The sequence below is a fragment of the Perognathus longimembris genome, chromosome 10 (genome assembly GCF_023159225.1).
Source record: "Perognathus longimembris pacificus isolate PPM17 chromosome 10, ASM2315922v1, whole genome shotgun sequence".
In the NCBI taxonomy this organism is placed as follows: Eukaryota; Metazoa; Chordata; class Mammalia; order Rodentia; family Heteromyidae; genus Perognathus; species Perognathus longimembris.
Genome location: NC_063170.1, coordinates 38002093 through 38029343, shown reverse-complemented (window position 1 = coordinate 38029343; position 27251 = coordinate 38002093). Strand labels below are relative to the sequence as shown.

The window sequence follows — 27251 nt, the reverse complement described above, 5'->3', positions numbered from 1 at the left end:
GGGAGGGAGGGGGGCATGAGGGACAAGGCAACAAACAGTACAAGAAATGTATCCAATGCCCAACGTATGATACTGTAACCTCTCTGTACATCAGTTTGATAATAAAAATTTGAGAAAAAAAAAAAAGAAAAGCAGTAGCTTAATAAATTAAGTACTTCCTGGAAAAAAAAAAGTATGGGGTGGGGGTGGAAACAAGAGAGAAAAGCTGGGAGAGAGCAAGGGAAGGGTGACACTGTCCACAAAGGTACTCATTACCTGATTTATGTAGCTGTAACTCTACTGTATATCACCTTTACCATAACAATTAGAAAATAATATGCCTTATATAAAGATATATGTATTCTGGAAAAGGTTTCTAAACCATTTAATGAAAGATAATACAAATATTTTTATTTTCTAAATTATTAAATATATTTTCATCAGAAAAAAAAAATCACCACGGTCTTTAGCCATGCACAGACAGTAGTTTTGTGTGTTGGTTGCTCCACTGTCCTCTGCCAGCCTACAGGAGGGAAAGCAAGGCTTACAGAAGGATGTTCCTTCAGAAGGAAGCAGCACTCTAAGAACCGAGAACCAAGATGAGTGGAAAACCATCCCAATAAACACATTTTGGATAAAAAAAAGAATGTATATCAATATACGTATCCCTGTTTATAGTACTTTTCACAATAGCCCATTTGTGCAGTCTACGGAGGTGCTCAACAACAGATGAGTGGATAAAGAAACTATACTACAGTACAGTAGGAATGCATAAATTATGATCTATTCATGCTCATGTGCCTAAAATTTTGATAAAATATTTTAAAAGGTATTAAAAAGTTAAAGATGAAAAAAAGAAACTATACTACATGAATAATGAAAGAAGTGTTATCACTCAAGATGCATTACACTTATAAATGGTTCACTGAATGGTAACCTCTTTGCACAACTCTTATAGATAAAAATATAATTAATACATTATGGAATGTTGCTTAGCCATAAAGAAAAATGAAATCACTATCATTTACAGAAAAGTAGATGGAACTGGAGATCATTACATTGAGCAACATAACCAAATTCAAAGCCAAATATTGCATGTTTTCACTTATTTGAAGAATTTAGACTTTAAACACACACACACATACACAATGATTATAACTATAGAACTGAGGGGACAAAGGAGAGAGCAAGAGAATGATGTGGGGTGAATAATACTAAAATACATTTTTCTATATATGAATATGGCATAAGAAATCTCACTGAAAGCTGTTAAACAATAGTGTGGTAATGGTTATATAATCCATTGCATGAATTCTCCATGATTTATTCCACCAATGTCATAGACAGTTATGCCATTTCAAGTGTGAAAAGTCATACTTATCCCTTTATCTATACCATGGCATAGCTGAAGGGATATTTCTGTGGAATTTGTAGGTCAAATAGTGTGTACATTTTAAGTTTAATGGGATGAGGAATTGTTCTTCAGTATATACTTCCCCCCCCCCCCCCCCCCCCGCAGAGGAGAGAAAGCTCTGGCTTTTATTGGCTTTATTGGTGTGAGCCTTTCTCAAATATCAGATAATTTCCTTCTGGACAAATCTAATAGCCTTTATTATTAGATTCCGAAAGAGTCAAAGCCCTTCCAGGAGGGTTTGAAGAAAGATGATAATTTCTGCCCTGGTCAGATAGGGTAACCCCCTTATGAAAAAGGTTCATAAAATACATGGGGAAATGGAAATTTACTAAGATTTGCTTAAGTATTGGAGGTTGTAGACATCTCTATGCTGAGGCTTAAAAGAGGAAAGCCCCCTCTAGCATCCTGGCATGTGCAGTGGAATGCTTCCTTAGTGGCCTCCCTGATGCAGATGCTGCTGTTGCATTGTATTCATCATGGCCTTTCTTCATAATAGCTCAGGCTCACAGCTACATGTACAGGGAAAAATGCAAGTTGTACAGTGTGGCTGCAGCACAAAGTTATACACTTCTACCTTCTTTTTAATTTTTTTCCATGGTGTGATTTGAACAAATTACAGACACTGCTAGGGATCTATTAGGTGTTAAGGACTGTTCTTGAGGCTTGGAGGAAACACAGAGTGTAAGACAGTCCTCCATCTCCAGAAATGTTATCAAACAGGCAAGAGAGCAATGCAAGGTAGGTGAGAAACAACTCAAAAGCAACAGCAGCAGGGGCCACCAGTGGAATATGTGAACTAATCTCTGCCAAGTGCATTTCAGTAGTGAACTATGCTGAGACACGGAAGGAAGCATCCTGGATGGAGAGAGCTTGTGTTCAGATAGCAAAGTACTCAAAAGTCACCTTTGATCTGGATGTTGTCAGATGCAGGCTTATCCTTCCAGGACTCGAGAGGCTGAGGTAGGAAAATCATGAGTTTAAGGCCAGCCTGAACCTGTCTAAAGAAACAAAAAAAAGGTCTCTTTTTAAGGAGACTTCATCTTCTGTAAGTCCCCAAAAGCCCACTGCTGGCACTGTTGGATAAAAAAAAATGAACAAGAACAAGTCTGAGAATGTCTTGCTTGGATGTAGGCAGCAATCACAGCTCCTTCCATTAAAGTGTCTTGGATATTTTAACTATAGCCCAAGACTGACAAACTGGGTCAAAAAGCAAGATCCATTTTTCTGCCGTCTTCAAGAGACACATCTTGCCTGCAAAAGCAAACGTATTCTGAAAGTGAAAGGCTGGAATAAAATCTATCAAGCAAATGGCCCCCACAAACAGGCTGTAGTTGCAATCCTGGTATCAGATAAAATTGACTTCAAATTAAAATCAATAAGAAGAGACAAAGAAAGTTATTACATACTAGTAAAGGGGTCTCTCCTACAGGAGGATATAACAATCCTCCTTTATTTTTTTCATGAGAAAGTCAAAGCTGAGAGTAGTCAAATTTGTTTACTGCCAGTCAGAACTGGCTTCAAGCCCAAGTGTGATTCTAAGCTCTAGACCTTATACTCTGCCATGCCCCACCTCACTTCCCCAGAATGAGGGTCACTGTTCCCAACAACCTCGCCACAGCATTCCCCAACCACCACACTGTTCTCAATGAACCCTTTTTTGGGGGGAGGAGGACAGTCCTGGGGCTTGAACTCAGGGTCTGGGCACTGTCCCTGAGCTTCTTTTGCTCAAGGCTAGAACTCTACCACTTGAGCCACAGCACCACTTCTGACTTTTTCTGTTTATGTGGTACTGAGGAGGAATTGAACCCAGGGCTTCATGCATGCTGGGCAAGCACTACCTCTAAGCCACCTTCTCAGCCCCCTCAATGAACTCTTATTGGGAATATACTATGTAAATTAAAGCAAGATGAATTCTCTGTAGATTAACATTTCCATTGTTTTACTAAAGATCCCTGTAACAGGCTTTATAAACTTAGAAAAGGTATTCATTTAAGGCTGTAGTAATTTGTATCTGAACAATTTTACCTAGCCAAAGATCAATCTGATGATCTATTTCTCTCTGATAGCCATTCATGTTCCTATCTGCTGTTTTCATTTACTTTGTTTTGCATGGAATTAAAAGTTTGCTCTGGGCTGGGGATATGGCCTAGTGGCAAGAGTGCCTGCCTCATATACATGAGGCCCTGGGTTCAATTCCCAAGCACCACATATACAGAAAATGGCCAGAAGTGGCGCTGTGGCTCAAGTGGCAGAGTGCTAGCCTTGAGCAAAAAAAGAAGCCAGGGACAGTGCTCAGGCCCTGAGTCCAAGCCCCAGGACTGGCCAAAAAAAAAGTTTGCTCCTTCTGAAGAGAGAGAATGCTTTTTCACAGGGAAAGCTGTTTGAAAATTTAAACTCCCCTCCTCTTATTGGATAAAGAAAAGTATCAGAAGAAGTGCAAGGTAGGCCAACTTTACATTTGTCACCAGAGGATAAGGCTGTTCTAGGCTGATGGTAGAGCAATTTATTCCCCTGGAATTCAGTTTGAGTCAGGAGATTTGATTCTGCACAGGGCACCTTTATTCTATGCAGGTAGATAATGGTAGATAATCAGTTAGGAAACCAGCTACCCTTGAGGATATCTTCCAGGGAACATTTGAGACTTGGCTGCCCTTTCATCACCTCTTCAATAGCCACTTATCTCAGTCTCCAAAAAAGAAAATTCTGACATCTTAATTTTAATGTAGGCATTTGATCCAGTGCTTGGGATAAATATAGCCCGGTGTAGTATGGAGATGGTTTAATGGGAAATGGTTGGCATTCTTTCTTGGTAAAGGCCTGGAGAAAGGAGGGGGAGGGAGGGGGAAGAAGGGAGAGGAGGGAGGGGGAAGGAGGGACAGGAGGGAGAGGAAAGAGAGGAGGGAGGGAGAGAGAGAGGAGGGAGAGAGAGGGAGGGAGGCAAACGGCAGTGAAGACAAAGCAGGGATACACAAGGCCCCACAGCAGCCTTGCCTCTCTAGAACTTGACACTTGCCAGAGCTGGCCAGCATGGTTGTCCTGAATCCAATGACTTTGGGAATTTACCTCCAGCTTTTCTTCCGCTTGATCATGTCTCAGCCGACTTTCATCAACACTGTCCTCCCCATCTCAGCAGGTAAATGACCACAACTTGCCTCTCTTCCATCTGGCAGGGAGAGGAAACAAGATTATTTTGCAATGTCTCTTGATATTTTTGCCATTCTGCTCTTGGTGGAGGGAGGCTGGGAGGCAGACGGCCACCCGGCCACTTCTTGTCACATGAGCTTGTCTCAGAAAGCCCTCTGTCCTTGTCCCAACAGACCCGACCTGACTATTCTATGTTAGAGACTCTTTAAAGCAATGTTTCTATGTCTCTTTCCTTTTCCTTCCTCATTTGCTGCATGATTTCATTTTGCCTTAGGAATTTGTGGGGTGCTCAGAATCAACAAGGGATTAAAAGTGAGAGAGAAGTAAGCCCCAGATATTTCTATAAATACATTGCTGACATCCTCCAAACAGGGCTTTGCCTTGGGATGTCATGGAGCAAACATGCCTCTCTCACTACCAGAACAATTCCACTGAAGGGAAAGAGGGTCTGCAGACTCTCCTGTAGGCCACGTGCCCCTGCAGCCTCAGGACTAAGTTTTCTGTTTCTCCATCCCTGCCTGGCTTCCCATTGTGCTTTCTTCCTTGGTGAGATTTCCTCAAGTTTGCCAAGCCCTCTAGAGGTCCTAGGGGAAGTGAAGGGGCTCCAGGGGGACAGCAGGCCTGGAGCCACTGTGTATACTGCCTACATGCCTTGGAGATTTGGGGAAATGGTTTGCTCTGCCAGTATGGCAGCATTTCTTAGGACAACAAGCTGTGACTCTGTCCTGTCTGTCTTGGAGCAGGGGAACTATTGGGTTTCTAGTATGGCCTTTTCAGACCTTTCTAAGAAAACTCAAATGTCTCCAGAGGCCCTGCAGTAGGCAGGCAAGTCCCAGTCCTGGCTACCCCCTTCACAGCCCCTCCATTCACCTCAGCCTCCCTTGGCCCTCCCCATCCAAGACAGCTCTAGTAATTCCCTCCAATGGACTCTTCTCAGTCCTTCAGCTGAGGCAGAAACCTCATGTCATCATCTTTGACACCCAGGGAGAGCCAGAAATGCCAGACACTCAGGGAGAGCATTTCTTTGGGTGCATCCCCGGCTGCTGTCCATTCATAAAAACAGCTCATGGGCAAGTTGTGTGGCCAAGGTCTGCAGGACAAGAGAGTGACTCGGAAATGGTTGTGAGACTAATTATAAAAGTGTGAACTGACGGGGACATAGAAAATATTGGGGGTAGGGATAGTCAGGAAAGGCGAATGGTTGTGTCAAGGTGCTCATGCATCAGCTGCGCCTGAGTGGGTCATTATTCTCTTATTCAAAGAGAAGCTTGATAGTCAGGAGGGCTGATTCACACTTGTAACCTCTGCACTCAAGTGGCAGAGGCACGATGACTGTGCATTCCAAACCTGCCGGGGCTACTTGTCTCAAAAACAATTTTTTAAATTAGAAAAATAAAAAGAAGAGGAGATGGGAATAGGGCCTAGTGGTAAAGTGCTTGCCTCGTATACATGAAGCCCTGGGTTTGATTCCTCAGCACCACATACATAGAAAAAGCTAGAAGTGGCGCTGTGGCTCAAGTGGTAGAGTGCTAGCCTTGAGCAAAAAGAAGCCAGGAACAGTGCTCAGGTCCTGAGTTCAAGCCCCAGGACTGGCAAAAAAAACCCACAAAACAAAACAAAAAGAAGAAAAATAAAAAGCGGAAAAGGGAATGGAGAAACTTAATAGTTAATTTAGTCCACATCAGTGGTTCTTCAGCTCCTTTGGGTCACAGATTTCTTTGAGAATTTGCTAAGGATTTAAGACAGGAATAAAAGGAAGTCAGTCTTCTGGTCCCAGCTCTGCCTCTGGTGGGCTTTGTGGCTTCTGAGGGACAATAGGGTATGGATTGTAAGCACCATGTGGACAAGGATTGTGTCTACCTTCTGTTTCAGCACTGTTTCTTGAGGTACGAATGCTACCTGACTTGCAGGTGCACAATAAATACTGGACAAATGAACAAACACAACCTTTTCTCATCTGTACTGAGGTTTGCCCTCATTTTGTATGAATTTCCATAGAATTTGAATGCCTAAGGATTCTGAAAGCTGGAAAGGAACACCTTCTGGTTTTCTTTGGACTCTTTGCTGGGTAAACAGCCTTGCTCTGCGAGGATTTTTTTTATTTTATTTTTGGTGCCAGTCTTGGGGCTTGAACTCAGAGCATAGTTGCTGTTCCTGAGCTTTTGTGCTGAAGGCTAGCACTCTACCACTTGCATCCACAACTCCACTTTCAGCTATTTTTGGTAATTAGTTGCAGATAAGACTCTCCCGGACTTTCCCACTGGTCCTCAGATTTCAGCCTCCTGAGTAGCTAGGATTATAGGTGTAAGCCACCAGCACCTGGCTTTCAGAGATATCTCTTTAGGGAAGGTTTCTGCAGATTGTAACAGTCAGGATACTACAGTAACAAGAGGCAACTCAAGCAGTTCAAATGAATAGATGTGGATGGAGGGGTCATTTTCAGGGATGTAAGTGGAGTTAACCAACAAGCAATGTTAGGTAACCTACAGATTAACAGCCACAGGAAGCTTTTACTATCCTGTGCTTGAAAAAGTAAGAGGTAGAGAAATGGATCATCTGGAGATTTGGAGCCTTGCAGGAGGGGCTGACAAATAAGGATGTTGGTTGTAGTTCTAAAGCAGGGAGAAAGTGGAAAAGTTCCTGAGCTCTCTTTCCATTCCAACCACCCACTGTTGATACTTTTCATTTGTCAAACCCAATCCAAGCCAGAGTTCAGGGTAGATCCTTGGTGTATATCATGGAGTTGGCCAGAGGAACACAGGGCACAATACAAGGGAAGAGTGAGCATGTAGATTAGCCAGTCCAAATGTCCACAGGCTCTGTTTAGCTCGGTTTGGATTTGGTTTTGGGGGGTACTGGGGATAGAACCTGGGACCTCAAGTATGCTAGTCCAGCTCTTTACCACTAAGCCTACACCTCTAATTCCTAGGCCCCTCTTGATGAACTTTTAATTGTGGCTCTTCTGGTTGGAATGTGGTTTTTTGCTATTTGATCAAACAATGGGGTAGACCTGAAGAAATTACTAAGTTATCACTCAGTCTAGCAAAAATATCTGCTTTCTCCTATAGTCACATGACTTTGTCTCCCTCACTCAATCACATAACTTTATGAGAGCATAATTCAGAAACTAACTTAGGCCTTCAAATGGAACTATTCTTTGACACAGAATGGCATTAGTCCTTTGAAAATATCTTACAACAATTTTATTTGAAACAATATCTATTTAGAAACTTGGAGCTGGGCATTGGTGGCTCATGCCTGCAATCCTAGCTACCTCAGGAGGCTGAGATCTGAGAATAGTGGTTCAGAGCTAGACTGGGCAGGAAAGTCTGTGAGACTTATCTCCAATGAAACACCAAAAAGCCAGAAGTGGAGCTATGCTCTGAAGTAGTAGCTAGCCTTGAGCAAAAAAGCTCAAGGACAGTGCTTAGGCCCTGAGTTCAAGCTCCAGGAATCACACACACACACACACACACACACACACACACACACACACACACAGGAAAGAAAGAAAGAAAGAAAGAAAGAGGGAAGGAAGGAAGGAAGGAAGGAAGGAAGGAAGGAAGGAAAGGAAAGAAAGAAAGAAAGAAAGAAAGAAACAAACAAACAAACAAACAAACAAACAAACTTGGGGCTTCTCATTCTTCTAAACACAAGTTGTGTACATACTGAAATAGATGCCCAGGGAAATCTTTTTCCTTCTATTCACCGTACCTTAGAGCACCAGCTGTGTGCCTGGTTCAGGGGACAGAGAGACCAATAGAATGTAGTCTATTCTGGGGGAACCCTTGTGTCTGTTGGAACACAGGTACTAAGAGAGCTGAGGATTAGGCTTCATAACCAGGCCAGGCAGGAAAGTCTGAGAGACTCTTATCTCTAATTAACCACCACAAAACAAAACAAAACAAAAACCAGAAGTGGAGCTGTGGCTCAAAGTGGTAGAATGATAGCCTTGAGTAAAAGAGCTCAAGAACAGTGCCCAGGCTCTGAGTTTAAACCCCATGATTGGCAGAGAGAGAGAGAGAGAGAGAGAGAGAGAGAGAGAGAGAGAGAGAGAGAGAGAGAGGCCAGGTGTGGTAGTACATGCCTATAATCCTAGCACTGAGAGTCTGAGGCAAGAGTTCCAAGAACCTACAAAAACGTGATTACAAGAGAAATGAAAAATGACCATGAAATAGGGAATGATTCTGAGATTGCAAAAAGAACAGTAGACCAGAATGATCTGTGTGTAACCCTGAGAGCACCATTTGTTTGCACCATAGAAATTGATTGGGAATGGTCCAGTGAATATTGAATTCTGTTCAATTTATGTTGCTTAAGAAGGCAGATATATTTTAGGATGACTTTTAGTGAACATGACAACTATTAAGAATGTCTTAACCATTAGAATGGTGATAAACCATTCTAATATTCCATGGCTTAAAACTTAAACTTCATTTGTTATTGAAGTTCATGTGTTTGTGGGCCTACTTGCTTATCTATCCTGGGTTTTCTTGGTCCTTACTGGGCTCACTTATGGGTTTGTGGGTTGGCTCAGCTCCAGTATCCATTCACAGATAGTTGTAGTTGTAGCTTCCAGAATGGAAAGACACAGACTTAGGGCAGTAATATTTATAGTGGATCAAACCTTCTGTATATAATTTTTACATACCCACTTTTTAGAGAAGGAAATAAGCACTCTAAGAGGTTAAGTAATTCGCCCACAGTCCCACAGCTGGCTTGTGGGTAAACTGGAGTATGCCTCGACCTTGTAATTGCAGGACTCTTACCAATATAAACCACATCTGCTTATCACCACATATGGATAAATAGCAATAGTGGTCTTTACAGTCCTATAGGCTAATCTCCTGCCTTCCAGCAACTCTCTTGTAAGATTTCTTTCTTTCTATGGTACTAGGGTTTGAACTCAGGGCCTTGCACACTCTAGAAAAGTGCTCTTCACTTATGCCGTACTCCAGTCTTTTACTTTGTCAGGTAGAAGCTTGTGCTTCTTCCTGGGCTGTTCTTCATCCCTCTGCTTCCCTCTTCCTTCTGAGTACCTGAACGGGTATGCTTCACTGTGGACCCTCTTCTGCGAATTCTTTATTCTTCATTTCTTCCTACTTCTCCTCCAGATACCAATTTCCCCAATGCTATCAAAATATTGACTATTGCTTTATACTAAAAAGTGCATGATTTGTTAGGGCACTTTGAATTCAGGCTAAAGAGCTAAGCTGAAGCATTACCAAAAGCTTAGTCTGTAATCCTGATGCCAGTTTACAGATGGCAAGAGCAGAATTTGGGGGGAAAAGAATACTCTTTATTATTTTATCAGTCAAAATAAGGAGACAACAAAATCCAGTCGTAAAGTCTGCCATCCTACTCCTGAGAGAAAATGTCCAGTTTTGGGTTTTTTTGTTTTTGTTTTGCCAGTCCTGGGGCTTGAACTCAGGGCCTGAGCACTGTCCCTGGCTTCTTTTTGCTCAAGGCTAGCACTCTACCACTTGAGCCACAGCACCACTTCTGGCTTTTTCTGTATATGTGGTACTGAGGAATCGAACCCAGGGCTTCATGTATATGAGGCAAGCACTCTACCACTAGGCCATATTCCCAGCCCCCAAATGTCCAGTTTTTAAGGGAATACACAGGTGATGAGCTCCAGGGTCCCTGACAGAGGGAATGCCTTGGTTCTTCTTATCTCCAGATTACTAATACTACATCTCTGATGTATGACTTATTGTTAGTTTTGTGTATGTGCACACACATGTGCATGTGTATGCACACACACGTGTGTGTAATTTGAATTCAGAGCATCTTGCTTTCATTATTTTTTCCCTCATGCCTGGCACTCTACCATTTGAGCTAGGCCTTCAGTCCAGCATTTGGTTGGTTAATTGGAGATGAAGTCTCTTAGGCTTTTCAGCACAGTCTGGCTTCAAACTGTGATCCTAAAATCTCAGGCTCTTGAGTAACTAGCATTACAGGAGTGAGCCACTGTTACACAGAACCTGAGTGAATGTTTTGTTTGTCAGCAGCTTATTCCTTCCTGTGGTTGGAGAGAGATAGGTGGAGAAGACTTCCCAGTTTGGTTGAGTGTTCATCTTGAGCTTTCTTGCATAAGGGAGAGAGAAAAAGGAAAAGATACTAGTTTGAATCCCTGTATAATTGACACAAAAATCTGGCTGCCAACACAAGCTGGCTGCAACCAGCTTTTAGATCATTCCTTTTACAAAATAATGTTGTGAATTGAGTGTAAATCAGGGTGTTCTAGGGTATGGGAATCTGTCTTGAACTGGAGCTATCCCAGTTCATAAACCTTTCTAAAAGCTTTGTAAGCCAAGGTACCTTATGCTTGTACAGATACCTCTTAAAATACAGGATTCCTAAGCCATGGCACCAATAGATCACACCTGAAATCCTAGCTACTCAGGAGGCTCAGAGGCCAGATTGTGAGAAAACCCAAATCCAGCCCTTTGGAGCAAGATCATAAGGTATAATGCGATTTCTATCTGGGTGCAAGAATGTTCTGTTGCAGAGCAGGCATTATGTGGCCTGTTTGGTTCCATATCCAGTCCTTCACTCCCCAGCCTGGAGGTGTTCAGGTCTCCATGTGGGAAATATCCGTGTCCTTGATATGAGATTATCTGTGTTTAATGTTGGTCACCTATTATTTAATGCCCCATCTCCTCCAAATCAGCTCCCCATATTTCCTCTGCATAATAAAACCAGGGAGGGCTGTTAAGTTAGAGGACTCTCTAGGGGTCCCAGGATCCCAACTTACCTCATCACAATCTTCTGCATAAAGCCATGGCCTCTTTTCCAGCTCTGGAGCAGAGAGGCAGTGTGAGGGGTGGGAAGTGCTCCCTTCAGCATCTTAGACAAGCCCCATATCACCCCTTGCTATACCTAGGCCTACTTTCTTCAGATTCACAACCACATATGATAACAGCATTTCATAGTGGAGAGAGATCCCCTCTGGCTCCCATGAGACATTTCATAAACCGGTGTCCTGTCTTCCTTAAATGCAATTCATAGTCACAAATACTATCTGTGACTGGTACCAGTGATACCCCAAACTTTTCATGTTACGCAGAACATGAAAAGTTCCCTGCTACAATTATACTTGTTCTTCATAGTATCCCTAGTGTCAGGAGTCCTGAGTTTAAATTCTAAGTATCTTGGCTAAGAACTGTGTGATGAGATGAGCTTAGTGGCTCATGTCTGTAATCTCAGCTACTCAGGAGGTAGATGATCAAATATTGTAGCCAGCCTGGGCAAAGATTTAGCAAAACCTTGTTTTTACCAATAGCTAGGCATGATGATGAGAGCCAGCCAAGGAGGATTACTGTCCAGAATGGCCTAGACAAAAGTACCCTATCCCCCCATACTCCCCCCCAAAAAATGAAAAGGGCTGGGAGTGTGGCTCAAGTGGTAGAGGGCTTGCCTAGTAAGTTTGAGGCCCATACTTTTTTAAAAAAGGAAATTTGTGATAGTAGGAAGGTTACTTCATTGTGATGGTCTTCAAATTCCATAACTATAAAATGGGTACAGCATCCTCTATCACAGGATTGTTGTATTTATTCATTCATTCACTCATTCAACTTAACATTTAAGGAGTGATGATTATGTACCTAGGAGTGGGTTGTAGCAAACAAATAAAAATATCTCACCTATAGGAAGCTTCTGTATCACTGTGAGAAGGGATTTGTCAGTTCGGCCGGCTGGTGCTGGACAGAGAGCGAGAGACAGGGAGAGAGAGAGTTTACAATTGCATTAACTACTAGCACTTAAAAATTGAACAACATAACATTTTAATGCATTTCTAGTATCTCTTAAAAGCAAACAAAACCCCAGTCTCTTGAAAAGCTGAGCCTTCCCTCCCTCTTTCTTGTGTAGTGACAAGGTGACACTGTTTAGAATGGAGCTGCTAGTGACTGGGCTCCCAAACTCTAGCACAAGTTCTCAGGCCTGGTTAGAATCACTTGGAATGTTTCACAAAGGCCCAGTGTCCAAGCTGAATGGACCAAAGGGATCCAAATCTCTGGGGGTGTGGCACATTAGAGTACAAACATAGTTCAAAGGTCTAGCCAGGATTAGTCACTGAACTATGGTCAGCATCCGAGTCTGAGGACTTGTTAAAATACAAAGCTGGGGCCCATGCTAGGAGGCAGGGTTGGCAGGTGGGGGGGCGCAGGACTTAGATTTTTGTTGTTACAGATGCTGCTGCTGCTGCTGTTAGTCAGCAGAACCCTCTTTGAGAACCATTGCTCTCCTGTGGCTGCTGTTAACATTACCTCCAACAGCTGGATGTGGTGGCACAAACTGCAACCTCAGCCACCTGGGAAGTGAAGGAAGGAAGCCTGGGCCTCTATTTGAAAATAATCAAAATCAAACCAAACCAAACACTATAGCAAGAAGGGCTTGAGATGTGGCTCTGGTGGCAGAGTGTTTGCCTAGAGTGAGGCCTTGAGTTCAACCCCCAGGATGGGAAAACAAAAACAGGAACAAACAAACAAAAAAGAATTCACCTCTATCGTCTTACAGTTCTGGAGGCCAGACATCTGAAGTAAGTTGTAGCTACTGTCTCCCAAGGCCTAAGAGAAGGATGTCTTTTCTAGAAAAGCTGAGTTACTCACGTTCTTTGGTTCCTGGTCCTGTTCTTGCTGTTTAGACCCATAGCAAAGCATCTTGCTTCGGGTTCCATGGCTTTCTTTGCAGAATCTCCTGTGCTTCTCCTGTATAAAGAGTCTGGAGTTACAGAGCCCCCACTTCCTCCAAATACTAAAGGATAAACTCCTCATTGCATATGTCTTAATTTAACCATACCTGCATGTTTCCATGTAAAGTAACATTTCCTGGACCAGGGATAGGATCTGGGTATCTCGGAGGCCATCGGTCCATTACTATAGTTACTTTTTCCTTCTTTCTTTCCTTCCTTCTTTCCTTCCTTCCTTCCTTCCTTCCTTCCTTCCTTCCTTCCTTCCTTCCTTCCTTCCTTCCTTCCTTTCTTTCTTTCTTTCTTTCTTTCTTTCTTTCTTTCTTTCTCTCTCTCTCTTCTTTCTTTCTTTCTTTCTTTCTGTCTGTCTTTCTGTCTTTCTTTCTTTTTCTTTTCTTTTTTCTTTTTTACCATAAACCCACCTGCTTGTGCTTTGTTTCAGTAGCACCAGGATCAAAGGCTCAGGCAGGCATATACACTGGGTTCCTTTCGGTTCCTTCCCAGAAGCGGACCCTGAGGTGAGAATTGGGTGTAATGATTTAATTGGGATGTGGTCTCAGTAGAAGTGAAAACAGACAAGGGAAGGCAGTCCGTGCAAGCTGTATTTTCAAGCAGTTTACTTCTGTGGGTTCAATTCTACTGGGGACTTGGGAAAATAGGGAGCCAGAATAGTTGTCCCCCAAGACCTGGCATGTGAATTATTGTATTCTTCTTGCTTGCCCCAGACAACAGGCCATGGCTGAAGAAGCTCTACTCACAGGTGCCTGTGGCAGGAAGCCAGAAGTATGGATGGGGTTGATGAATGCTGAGGGACTCAGGCTGGGAAGTGACAAGTGTCAGGCATAAATACGAGAGACCTGCTGTAGTCCTAGTGGTCCACAGTTTCCTGTCTCACTTTCTCCTCGGGCAGCAACAGCTACAGCTCAGCATCCCTTGTCTGCTGTGAGGCAGAAGCTGGGGTCCAGTTGCCACATGTCCCTTCACCATGACAGAATTGTATTTCACTAACCATGTTCTATTTCCTTCCATCGTTATACATATTACATCTCATCTTAACATCCAGTAGTCTCCATTTACCAAAGAGGAAACCAACAGAGAGGTACAGTCATTTGTCTAGAGTCACACAGTGCCAGGGCTAAAATTCCAAATCAGGTAAACTTGAGTAGTAGTTAGGTATAGGACCTTTGGCACCAATACTACCTGAGATCAAATCTTGTATTTCCCTCAGCCTTGAGACTTTAGGATAATTTCCCACCCTGTAACTTCAAAGTGGGGCTAAAATGGGATCTAAATCACAGACAAGTCGTGAGAACTAAGCAGGCTAATTATGAACATGAGGGACTTTCAGGAGTGCCTGGCGTAAAGCCTGTGACACATATATACATGTTCTGACATGACTTCCATGAGCCTCTTATCCATGCCAAAAGGTCATTATTCCCCTATGCTTCATTGGTCCAAGGCCAAATATCCCAAATACAACCCAAACAATCTTTTCCTTAAAATGCCCATGAAATTAAAACATAAAGGAAGAGCCCATTTTCTTGACTTTGCATATGTAAGCTACTCTTTAAAGAAAGAATTGACTGGGGAAGGAGGTGTGATGGGCTTTCCCCAGTGGCTTTAAAAATATACCTGGCCCAATGCCATATCCCAACCCAGGAGCATCCTGCTCCATTCAAGTCCAGTTGCCTCTCCATGACAACCAACAGAAACATGACAGAGGCATGAGTCTGGGAGCTGGTGACAGCTGAAGGTGAGTTCTGTGGTTGCTGGAGTTTCATGCAGTTGACCAACTGGGGCTGATAATAGAAAAGAGGGAAGAATGAAGCATTAGTGCTACTTGAGCAGGAGCCTCCTGGCCCAGCCTCCCTCCACCCTCTGTCATTCTGCGCCACTAGCCTCATCTTCTTGGCATCTTTCTGTAAAGTTTGGGGAATGCCTCAGGAGCTTTCCTGCTTTGGGGACCTTCTGGGAACACATAGAAGAAGGGAGGTGGGGCAAATGACAATAGCCATCCTGTGTATAGAGACCTACCTGCCCAAATGGGGCTTTATTTTCATGACTGTAACCCTGCCTCTCCAGGGCCTGACAGAAACCAGTCTGGGTTCAGATTTAAGAAGACCCTGGTGGAGAAAATGACCCTCCTTCCTTTCACTCTCTTCATGCATACAACTATGGAGCAGCAGAAGAGACTTAGGTCCTCTGAGTCTGTAGAGCAACAGGGTCCAATGGGAGCAGCACTGGTTAAGGTGGCATGCTCCCTTACCAGCCAGGTCTGTCCCCAGGAAGGCAAGAGGGGGTACTTGGGGCCCTGTAAATGTTTTCCTCAGTATCTCAGACTAATAATTTCTCCTCCAACCCCTTGATATCTGAATCAACTGCGTTAGCCCCTCACTCCCCTCCACAAACAACCCTGCCAGGCAGGCTGCAGAGCTGCCTCTGGCCATGGCCAGGATCAAAAAGACCAGAAGCAAAAGCTTCTGCCTGGGTTGGGGAAATTGCCTGTTAGGCACAGAGGTAAAATTGAGACTCGGGTATACATAGCAGTTCACCAATTATTTGCTTCCTTGTGGGATTCAGTTTCCTCACCTGTAAAATGAAAGGGTGGGCTAGATTTCAAAGATGTTTTTAGGGAAGTGGAGCTCAAGGAGTAGAGTACTAGCCTTGAGCAAGAAAGCACAGTGACAGCACCCAGGCCCTGAGTTCAAACCCTAGTACTGTGTGTGTATGTGCATGTGTGCACGCGCACACACGCATACACATCCTTTTAGTCTTTTTATCATCAGTCATGAGGCTTGAACTCAGGGCCTGCCCACTGTCCCGGAGCTCTTTTGCTCAAGACTAGTGCTCTAACACTTTGAGCCACAGCACCATTTCTGGTTTATGAGTGGTTAAATGGAGACTTTATTGCCTGGGCTGGCTTTGAGCTACTATCCTCAGATCTCAGCCTCCTGAGTAGCTAGGATTACAGGCATGAGGCACCGATACCCAGCCCTTTTAGACTTGTACTTTATTCAACTTTGTGATTGACAAGCTGTTTGCTAATTTATAGGCTTAGAATCTACATAAAGAAAAAGGGTCTTTGTGTCTGTTTCTCTTCTGAGTATTGACTGAGAAACTCTGTTGTGTGAGAAAGTCACTAGGTTCTGATTCAGACGCCGAGTTCTGGACTTGAGTGATAGCTCTATGATGAGCAATGTAAGCATTCTTGATCAGATAGTCTTTGATTTTATTCCTGTGGTACTGAGATTGAACTCGGGGCCTTGTGATTGCTAGGTAAGTATACTACCACTTGAGCCCTGCCACATATCTTTTTCTCTTTTTAAGCCTTTTTTTTTCAGATGGGGTATCATGCTAACTTTGTCTGGACTATCCTCAAACTAAGATCCTCTTGTCTTTGTCTTCCAAGTAGTTGGGCTTACAGGTATGCACCACCATATCCAGTCCATCTTTAATTTCCACATTTGTAAAATGGGATAAGAGTCCCTATTTGAGATGGTGATGAGGATAAAATGAAATAATACATGTGAAGCTTTGCATTGCTCCTTCCATGTAGATAGTTCTGGTTGTGACCATTATTTTAAATGGAACTGCAATATTTTAAATTATTTTAAATGGAACTAGAATGCAGGCCACATCTTGGAATGCTTCATTTCCACTGTGATCCCACCTGTTCTTCTCCAGTGCTGAAAATTCCAGCTTTTTCTGTACAGAGGCCAAGTCTGATTTGAGGACTTCACATGACATAGGCTCTGGGACTTCAGGACCATGTGCAGAAGCCCAGTTCTGCACGGCCTTGGATGAGAAAGCTTTGCTTTCCCTCTTGTGGAAAAAGGATATAAAAAAAGTATAGCTCATAATGTTGTACAGATGAAGTAGAGAACTTGAACAGTATAGAGGGCATAGTCAGGCACCGTGGTACTTCAAAGGCAACATGGCTCTCTGCAGACAGGCTGCACAACTCACACCTGAGGACAACACTCAGCCATACTGAGGACTCAGAACACCTGCTGATGGACAGGTTCATTCACAGAGCTTCGCCTGTCTGCTCTGTGTAAACTGCAAGCCTAAGCAGAGTAGCTGGCAAGTCAAGACACTGTGTGTGTGTGTGTGTGTGTGTGTGTGTGTGTGTGTGTGTATTTACACACCTAGGTCCTTGGTCTTAAACTTAGGGCCTGGGCATTGTCTCTGAGCTTCTTTTGCTCAAGGCTAGCATTCTATTACTTGAGCCACAGCTCTACTTCTGACTTTTTTGGGGTAGTTTATTGCAGATAAGAGTCTCATGGACTTTTCTGCCCAGGTTGGCTTTGAACTGTGATTCTCAGATCTCAGCCTCCTGAGCAGCTAGGATTACAGGCATGAGACACCAGTGTCCAGCTGACAGGCCACTTTTATTATCCAGTTTATCGGAGTCTGGTGGCTGGGGCCCTCACTCCACTTGTCATCTGCTTTATATGGAATGGCACTCTTGCCATTCCATAGAAGACTTCAAGACTGAGTCACTAGGCTTGTCTTATAAAGGTACTTCTATGCAGTCAGATTATTACATAGGAGATTTTCAACTGTAATTCCAGCAACTATGGATGTGCTTGATGTAGGTGCTCAAGTTTCTAGTCATATACCCAGGCACTGCCACTTAGTATTTTGTGCAGAGCAATATCTACTTCAATTAGCAGGTCTTCTCTTGCCTCCTCATCCTCATGATCTTCCCTTTTCTGATGTTTAAATCTAATCTTCTGTCTCAAAATTTATTATGACTATATTTGAGAAACCAGCATTTGAGGTATTTCCCATCAGCTAAATGACCAATATTTATTGTCTTTCTTAACTATAAACTTGATGACTACATCGAACAAACTGATTAAATTCATTAGACAGTTTATAAGGTAGCTTGACCCTACTCAAGGAGTTCACCAGTTATTTTTGACATTAAAATAGCATATGAATAATTCATGAGGTGTAAAATGGATCACTGGCTATGTGTCAGAGTATATAAGTAGCTGGACTTTGTAGGAGAACAGAGCAATCAAAGAGATACCCCCATCTGTGTTTGTTGTTGTTGTGTTTTTGGTTTTTTGCCAGTCCTGGGGCTTGAACTCATGGCCTGAGCACTGTCCCTGGCTTCTTTGTGCTCAAGGCTAGTACTCTACCACTTGAGCCACAGCACCACTTCCGGCTTTTCTGTGTATGTGGTACTGAGAAATCAAACCCAAGGTTTCATGCATGCTAGGCAAGCACTCCACCACTAGGCCACATTCCCAGCCATCCCCCTTCCCCTTGCCCATCTGTGTTTAAGTCATGTGTCTACCATTTAGGTAAGTACTTCTTTGAGCTTTAGTTTACTTACCTGCCAAATGGAGAAAACATGAACAACACTTAGGGCTGCTATAGGCCAGAATTTAGAACATAGGACTTAGTGAAGGGCGGCTTAAAGACTTTTCTTTTATTTAAATTCAAACCTCTGCTGGAGTTAAACTCAGGGCCTCACACTTACTAGGCAGGCATTCTTCCACTTGAGCCACACTTTCAGCCTTTGTTTCCTGTTCTTAAAAATGCAAGAGAAGTGTCTTCTTTAAAACAACTAAACAAAGAAATGTACCTCTTACACTAGAATAAATTACAAATGAGATACAATTTAAACAATTTAACTATAAAGCATAAACTATAAAATTATGGGAAGAAATTTGGAAAGATTTGGAAGGGCAGTTTAAAATTGGAGGAGGGGCCAGGAATAGACACAATAAAAGCCTAACACATTAAATCCTACTAAAGAAATACTTGTGAGCTGTGGATATAGCCCAAGCCCTGGCTTCACACAGTAATATTACAATAAATAAATATTGAGGCAAAATATTTACAAGTCATAATAAAGTACTATTTTCCTTTTTTTTTTTTTTTTTTTTGCCAGTACTGGGCCTTGGACTCAGGGCCTGAGCTCTGTCCCTGGCTTCTTTTTGCCACAGTGCCACTTCTGGCCATTTTCTATATATGTGGTGCTGGGGAATCAAACCCAGGGCTTCATGTATATGAAGCAAGCACTCTTGCCACTAGGCCATATTCCCAGCCCCCTATTTTCCTTATACATTAAAAAATAAAATAAAACAGAACTGACCAGGTGCCGGTGTCTCATGCCTGTTACCTTAGCTACTCAAGAAGCTGATATTTGAGGGTTGCAGTTTGAAGCCAGCCCAGGCAGGATGGTCTAAAAGACTTTTATCACCAATAAATACCAAAAAGCCAGGAGTGGAGAGCTGTGGTTCAAGTGATAGAGTGCTAGCCTTGAGCAAAAAGAAGCTCAGGGCCAACGTTCAAACCCCAGACCCTGAGTTCAAACCCTAGGACTGGCACCAAAAAGCAAAAAGGAACAAACAAAAACTAAGAAGAAGACCAACAGCCCAGTGGAAAAGCAGAAAGAGTACAAATAGCTCTATAATGCGGTAATCTCAGTCTCATCCTCTATTGCAAATGCAAATCAAAACCACACTGACATGCTGGGTGGGCAACTCAAAAGCTACCACATCAGACTGTCTATGAGGTTGTTTGAAAACAGGTACTTTCCCTCTGCCGCTGCGAGAGGCAATGTGGATTAATAGATTTGTGGACTTTGATGGGGTATGGATTTGTGGTGTTGAAGCAGGCCACACACACACACACACACACACACACACACACACACACACAAAAATTACATGTGCACACATGTAATTCTATTTCTAGAAATTCATCAACATGTACACACAGAGCTATTTAAGAGGGCAAAGTAAACAAATTTTGGGTATTCTAAATGAAGAAGAATATTAGTAGTAACAGAAAATAATGTGGTCGTATTTTATGTAGCTATACAGGAGTTACTTCTTAGAAATGCTAGGAAGAAACTAAGAGGGCTGGGTGTGGTGGTAATAAATGTCTGTAATCCTAATAACGAGGAGGCTAAGGCAGGAGGATTTCAGTTTCAGGCCAGTCTATGTCAGACAAAGATACACAGTGAGACTCTATGGGCTGGGAATATGGCCTAGTGGTAGAGTGCTTGCCTCACATAGTGAGACTCTACCTCAAAAAGGAGAAGGAAGGAAGCAAGAGAGAGAGAGAGAGAGAGAGAGAGAGAGAGAGAGAGAGAGAAAGAAGAAAAGGAAGGGAAGGGAAGAGAAAGAATAAAAACTGCAGGGGGAGAAATCTATATGTATAATATAATAACAAGTAACCCTATGAGGAAGAAAGGAAAATGTTGTCCCTACATATTTGCTGTATATGTATAAAATATTCCTAGAAGAAAACAACAATTGATAGCTAGTCAGTGGAGCCGGGTGGCTGGGAAAATGGATGGGGGATTAAGTTTTCATATATACCTGGACTTTCTGAATTCTGCATCATGTTCATGCATTATGATGATAAACAGTTACACGAAAGACCATGTATGCATATAATGCCTCTAATCTGGAGCACAAGGTGAGAATTTTCTGTCACAGCCAGAGTTGTTGAGATCCTAGAGAAATTCTAGGATGGTAGAGTCGCACAGCCACAATGCTATGAAAATTCTTAGATTTGTCTTACCATTTTGCTCCACTAAGAAACTATTGTTCAACCAAGGCCAAAGGGGCAGCCCTGACTTCAACTTCTAGAATCCAGGAGTTTGCATGATTCCACGAGTTTTATAGATAGAGCTGCCTAGTTGGCAACCAGGAGATAGCCTGGGGAGGAGCTCAGCTTGCCCTTCTTTCCACCTGTTATGGACCCTCAGACAATAGAAAGTGCAGGTGGGAATGAGGATAGGGGCTCCAGGGCAGTGGTTTTGAATTCCAACTGCTCCTAGTGCTAGAATGTCACCATGGAAAAATGAAGGCATGGAAACATAGCGATGGAAACACAGGGTCTTTCCACTCAGCCGCAGTTGTCAGCAGGTGTTGGAAATAACTCCCCCTCCAGGCCCAGTGCAGCTGGAGGGTTTTGTCTCTGTCCTGTGGCCAGATCTCCCGAATAATTCTACAAACTTGGCCTCCCCTGTCAAGCCCTAGCAGAAGATTTAATAGTGCCCACTGATTTATGCTGGACACAGTAATTGAATTCAGAGCCAAGGCACAGCCGGCTATGGAGAGGCTTCTTTATGTTCCCTGGCCTCCTAATAACATTGTCTCCTCCTTCCTCTCTATTTACCACATGCCATTTGTTCAAATTAGAACTTGAACTCCAAAAAGCAGATGCCTTTCTCTAGATAAGGTCCAAAATAATTCCCTTATGGAAGGCCAGGGGGATGGGTTTGTTTCTTTGACTTTATATTCAAAGGATACACAACTTATTCTTGATACACAACTTATTGTTAATGACTAAGAGATGATTTTCTTTCATCCTTATAGCTGGAATAGACTCCTTCTCAAGTTGTCTCTGTGGAGGCAAGGGAACATCTTTTTCATGCCATTGTCAGAGATTCAGTGACCATCAAGGTCTCATAAGTGGTTGCAGGCTCCCCCCAGAAGCTCTGTACAGCACCAGGGGTGCCCCAACATTTGCCAACAGATGCACTGGGCTGACCTGCTCCCAACCCCAACCCTTACAAAGACATCTTGCAGTTCTAAGTTGCCTTCTTCCTATTGTTGTTATATTATTATTATTTTGTCGGTTGTGAAGCTTGAACTCTGGGCTTGGGTGCTGTCCCTGAGTTTCTCAGCTCAAGGCTAACACTCTACCACTTTGAGGCACAGCGCCACTTCTGGTTTTCTGGTGGTTAATTGGAGATAAGAGTCTCATGGACTTTCCTGCACCGGCTGACTTTGAACCGTGGTCCTCAGATTTCAGCCTTCTGAGTAGCTATGATTACTGGTGTGAGCCACTGGTGTCTGGCTTAAATTTATTTTAATTTTATTCTTTTTTATTATAAACAATTTCAAAACGTAAAGAAAGAGGCTGGGAATATAGCCTAGTGGTAGAGTGCTTGCCTCACATACATGAAGCCCTGGGTTCGATTCTTCAGTGCCACATATATAGAAAAAGCCAAAAGTAGCACTGTGGCTCAAGTGGTAGAGTGCTAGCCTTGAGCAAAAGGAAGCCAGGGACAGCGCTCAGGCCCCTGAGTTCAAGCTCCAGGCCTGGCCAAAAAAAAAAAAAAAAAAAAAAAAAAAAAAAAAAACACAAAAAAAAAAACCTTAAAGAAAAAAAGAAAGAGTCTGCTCACCACTATAAGCTCAATGTGTCTCCTCAAAGTTACCATGTTGAAATTTTTGGAATTTGCAGTATCACAGACCATGACTGTGTTTACAGATGGGGGTGAGGGCAGTTAAATGAGGTTGTTAGAATGGGCTCTAATCCAATCTGATGGGTATTCTTACAAAGAGGAGATATAGACACACAAACACCAGGGGCACATGCTCAGAGGAGAAGCACTGTGAAGGCACAGCAGCAGGACAGCCACCCTTGAGTCAAGGAGAGAGGCTGAGGAAAAATCAAACCTGGACTTTGGACTATGAACTTCCAAACCTAGGAGAACAAATGTGTGTTGTTTAGTTCAGCCACTTTGTAATGCTTTGTATGCAACCCTAGCAAACTGGTGGATTTCAGAGTGAATTACAGATTCTGACTACTTTGAAGAGTAGAACAGAGAAGGTATATACATGTGAGACTGAAGACAAACACACCAGAATGAACACTCTATGTGTCTGGGATAATAAAATTTTCTGCTCTCAGGAGTTCACAGGCCAGGAATCAGGAACTCAAAGGTGAATATTTGTAAAGTTTGATTGGAAAGATGATTCAGAGTGTCAGTAAGTGGTTTTGGAAGCAGATGGTTAAGCCACTCTCTCTGGCTCCTTTAGGCACTGTTCTCATTCTCCTAAGATGATGGGGGAATCGGTCTCCAATTCGTGCCAGTATCCACATCTCCAGAGTTAGATATTTGAACTCAACTGTAGCTACTGCCTACAGATTGCATGTGACTGGGCTGGTGCTCTATCTCTTGAGCCATGGCTCTACTTCTGACTTTTGTTAATTCAAGATAAGAATCTCACATACTTTCCTGCTTTGGCTGACTCTGAACCATGATCTTCAGATCTCAGTCTTCTTAGTAATTAGGATTCCAGGCTTGAGCTATCAATATCCAATTCATTTTGTTTTGTTTTGTTTGGAGACAAGTCTTGCTATGCAGTTCAGGCTGGCCTCAAACTTGTGCTCCTTCATGCCCATCTCACACAAAGATATCTTTGCCTCCCATGGGAACTCTGGATTTCTGGGAAGAATACCTTTATTGTCTCAGCCACAAACATCCTTCTGTGTGGTGATGGACAGCAACACAGTAGGAGGAAGATTTGGGTCCCGACCAGCAGTGAGCAGGATGTGTGTGGTGGCAAGCAGGGGCAGGATCATCTGGAACAGTGCCCTGGGAGGCAGTATTCCAGAAGTGGTCTCCTGACCTGGTTGATAAATCCCAGAGCTGCCATTAAGGCAAAATTCTGTGAATATGACACCTGCTGACTGCTGCAGGAAGACACTGGAAACTATGAAATCAATTTTGCAGGCAGCTCAGCTGTGGTGAGCTGATGCTTGGGCCAAGGCACCTGGGGGAACCTGAGGGCAAAGACTGCACACCAAGAAGAGGAGCAAACCCCTATCCCTGTCCAGGGCCCTTAGAAGGGCCATTATCTCTGGAGTGATTACTGAGATAGGCAGCGCTGAGGGAAGCTTAGAGATGATCTGCTCTGATGCTGCCCTTTTACATCTGGAAAATCCAGCTTCACACACAGCTAGTCACTGTGGAGACTAGAGACTACTTCGCCCAGGTCTCAGGCTGGCACACCTGGCTGAATGACAACTGAAAGATGAAATCTATATGTAATATATAATATTGTATGTATTATATTTATAATATATATCATGTATTATATAAAATATATTATACATTTATGTATAGAATATTATGTATATATATATTCAACTATTAGTGAAGACAGAGGATGAATGGGGCAGAATTAGAGAATGGGGCAGAATTAGAGAGATACAAAGATTGAGGGGAAAAAAGAAAGATGAAGAGCAGAGAAAGGCAGGAGATAACCCACAAGCCCTAGTCTCCAGGGCCAAAATAAAGATTCGAACATGTGTAAAGATGGACAAGGCCACAGCCATCATCAAGACCAGTTGCCTGGTTTTCACAGTAATGTTACACAGTGTAGCCACCCACAGGGAATGAGTTTTGATGCCACATGCTAAAACCATAAATATTCTTTTTTTTTTTTGGTGGTAGTAGTGATGGTACCAGTCCTGGGATTTGAACTCAAGACCTGGGGGCTGTTTTCTCAAGGCTAGTGCTCTCCTACTTGAACCAGAGCTCCACTTTCGGCTTTTTTTGATGGCTAATTGAAAAAAGTCCATGAGATTCTCATGGACTTTTTCCTGTCTGGGCTGACTTTGAACCTAAGCCACCAATGTCCAGCTGGCATATAAATATCCTTGATGTGGAAAGTGGCAAAACCTTCAAGGATTTGTGACATGAAGCCTGAAAAACAAATATCCATAGGAATATGACCTGAAGCAGAAAACTTTAGGGAAATGTTCTGCAGATATTTGCAGAGCTGTATGGAACTCAGGACTGAGCACTCCTTGCCCTCACTGCTGCATTCTCTGACGCCTTAGACCCAGTTTCTGAGAAGAACAAAGGGAAATATCCTCAGAGAAGGAACAGAGCTTAAGTCTTCCCTCCCTCGCCCCTCTGGTCTTGGAACCAGGGAGTCTTCTCTGCTTACAAGGCTGAGCTCAAATGCTGCCTTTTCCAGGAAGCTTTGCCTGATTTTTAACTTCTATTTTTGCTCTCAACTGGTACCTATATCTTCCTCTGGTAAATCCTTCAAGCCATCCCCACCCATGTTAGTCATTTTTTGTCCATTTAATATAATAGTTACCCAAAAATATGTGGATATAGAACTCCAGTCCTCACAGCAAACTAGCAAGGGGGATTTTTTTTTTTTTAACCATGACCACTTCACAGGTAAGAAATCCAAGATTCAACAACAAATGTGGTGGTGTGCTCCTGTAATACCTGCTTACCTTCTTTCCAGGAGGCAGAAGTAGGGTGTCATAAGTTCAAAGCCAGCTCAGGCAAAGTTAGCTGAAACCTTGTCTCATAAACAAAATACATAAGTGTTAGGGGCATGGCTCAAGTGGTAGAATACTTGCCTGGCATGATCAATTCCCAGTACCATGAGGGGAAGAAGAGGGGCTAGACATGGTAATGTGTGTTACACGGGAGGCTGAGCTTGGAGGATCAAGATGTATTGCCAGACTGGGCACAGAACTTGACACCCTGCCTGAAAAATAACTAAAAGCAAAAGTGGCTAGGGATGTGTCCCAATTTGTAGCGCACTTGTACAACTTCAAATCCTAGCACTGAGAGGGTGAGAGGAGAGGGTGAGAGAATGGGGGGGGGGGTGGGAAGAGGGAAGAGTGGAAGAAAGAAAGAGAGGGAAGGAGAGAGGGAGGGAGGTTGGGAGGGAGGGAAGGAGGAAGTCAAGACTCAGAGACAATGGGTAACTTCCTCCAGGTTGCACAGCTACTTAGTGACCTTGAGCCTAAGTTTTCCTGATGGCAGTACTTTTTCCATGACACTGGATAGCACATTGCAAGGGGCAGGAACTGTGTATAGTTGTATCTTGCACACATTCAGTATGCATTGTTTTTGATGAATGAAACATAAATGGATGCGTAAATGCATTAAGTTTTCTTTTACTTGAAGGCTTAGCACAGAGATCATCAAAACATAGTCTGTAGGACGTAAGATATCACAAGAAATGTACACACTGCCGTACTATGTAACTGTACCCTTTTTGCACAACACCTTGTCAAAAAATTTGTGTCCAATTAATAAACAAATAAATAAAAAAAAAACATAGTCTGTGGCCAAAACCAACTTGACTCTTGTTTGTATAAATAAAGTTTTATTGGAACAGAGCAATATGCATTTCTTTTTGGATCATCTGGTTGCTTTCATGTGTAAGGGCTCTGGACAGGGTCATGTGACCTACAGAGCCTAGACTATTTACTCTCTGGAACTTGCTGGCCCAAGTTACTGACTCTTTGTTAGAGTTTATGGTCATTACTATGCTTATTACTGAGTGGTTAATGCTAAGTAGTACTAAGATTATTACTCTTATCTGTTATGACATGTGTGTGCAAAATTCTTATGGCATGGGTTTGATATAAAGAATCAGACAGGTTTTAGTGTATATCTCACACATCACTTCATTGTGTTTGTGTGTGTTCCGTTATTATTTTAATTGAGTTTGGCTTTGCTGACAGCACTTGGCACACACATGGTGAGGGCTGAACTGAGCCCCCTGGCCATGCAAAGGCTTCCTGAGGCAGAGCAGGACTGTCTTCCTGGACACTCTCTGTTGGGGGCTGACAATGAAGCTTGCCAGAGCAGTATTGACGAGGCAGTTTTTAAGCCAAATGAAAAGCAGTCTGTTTGACAGATTGTGCTCTGTTTCCTCTTGGCTTGCAGAGCTGATCAGTGTCCCCTGGGCTCCCAACCTCCCATCCTCCTCTGGACAGAGGGCATGTTGCCTTCTAAGCCTACACTAGATAGCACTTGTGTGTGGCTGAGACAGAGCTGATGATCCATTCCTGCTCCCGGGGGCTCAGCACTGGCCCCCTAGGCCCCTGGCCTCTGAGGCCGAAGTAATACCAAAGCAGGGATTGGCCAATTCCCACCCAGATGCCATACAAGCCAGGCACAGAAAACGCTTGGGGGCGTGACGATTCTTAGCCTGTCTTCAGCTTGTGTTCTCGGCCAGTCTGCTTTGGGCATTGCCCCACGATGACGGGCCCATCTATCAGCCTGACTCATCTGCTGACTGTTTCAGGACTTCTCACTTACTCAGCTTGCTGCTTGGGTGAGTTTGTGTTGTGTTGTGTTGTGTGTGTGTGTGTGTGTGTGTATGCACACACATGCATGCACACACACGTGCATGTTCTTTTGGGGGGAAAAAAAGAGAAACAAATTTGCCCAGGGAGTTCTTAGTAGATGTTACATTTTAAACTTCT

At 43.2% G+C, this 27251-nt stretch overlaps 1 protein-coding gene across 4 annotated transcripts in view; it reads left to right on the top strand.

Moving 5' to 3' along the window:
- Positions 1–4339: 4339 nt before the first annotated feature.
- The window catches only part of Colq (collagen like tail subunit of asymmetric acetylcholinesterase), a 62920-nt gene continuing 40008 nt past the window's right edge, over positions 4340–27251 (top strand). For 2 of the 4 annotated variants that reach the window (XM_048355900.1, XM_048355902.1), the window contains exon 1: positions 4351–4526. In XM_048355900.1, coding sequence (XP_048211857.1) covers positions 4421–4526 — 106 coding nt within the window. In that variant the 5' untranslated portion in view covers positions 4351–4420. Of the gene's footprint in view, positions 4527–26988; positions 27101–27251 lie in introns of those variants that run through there. The other 2 variants (XM_048355899.1, XM_048355901.1) reach the window with 2 other exon arrangements.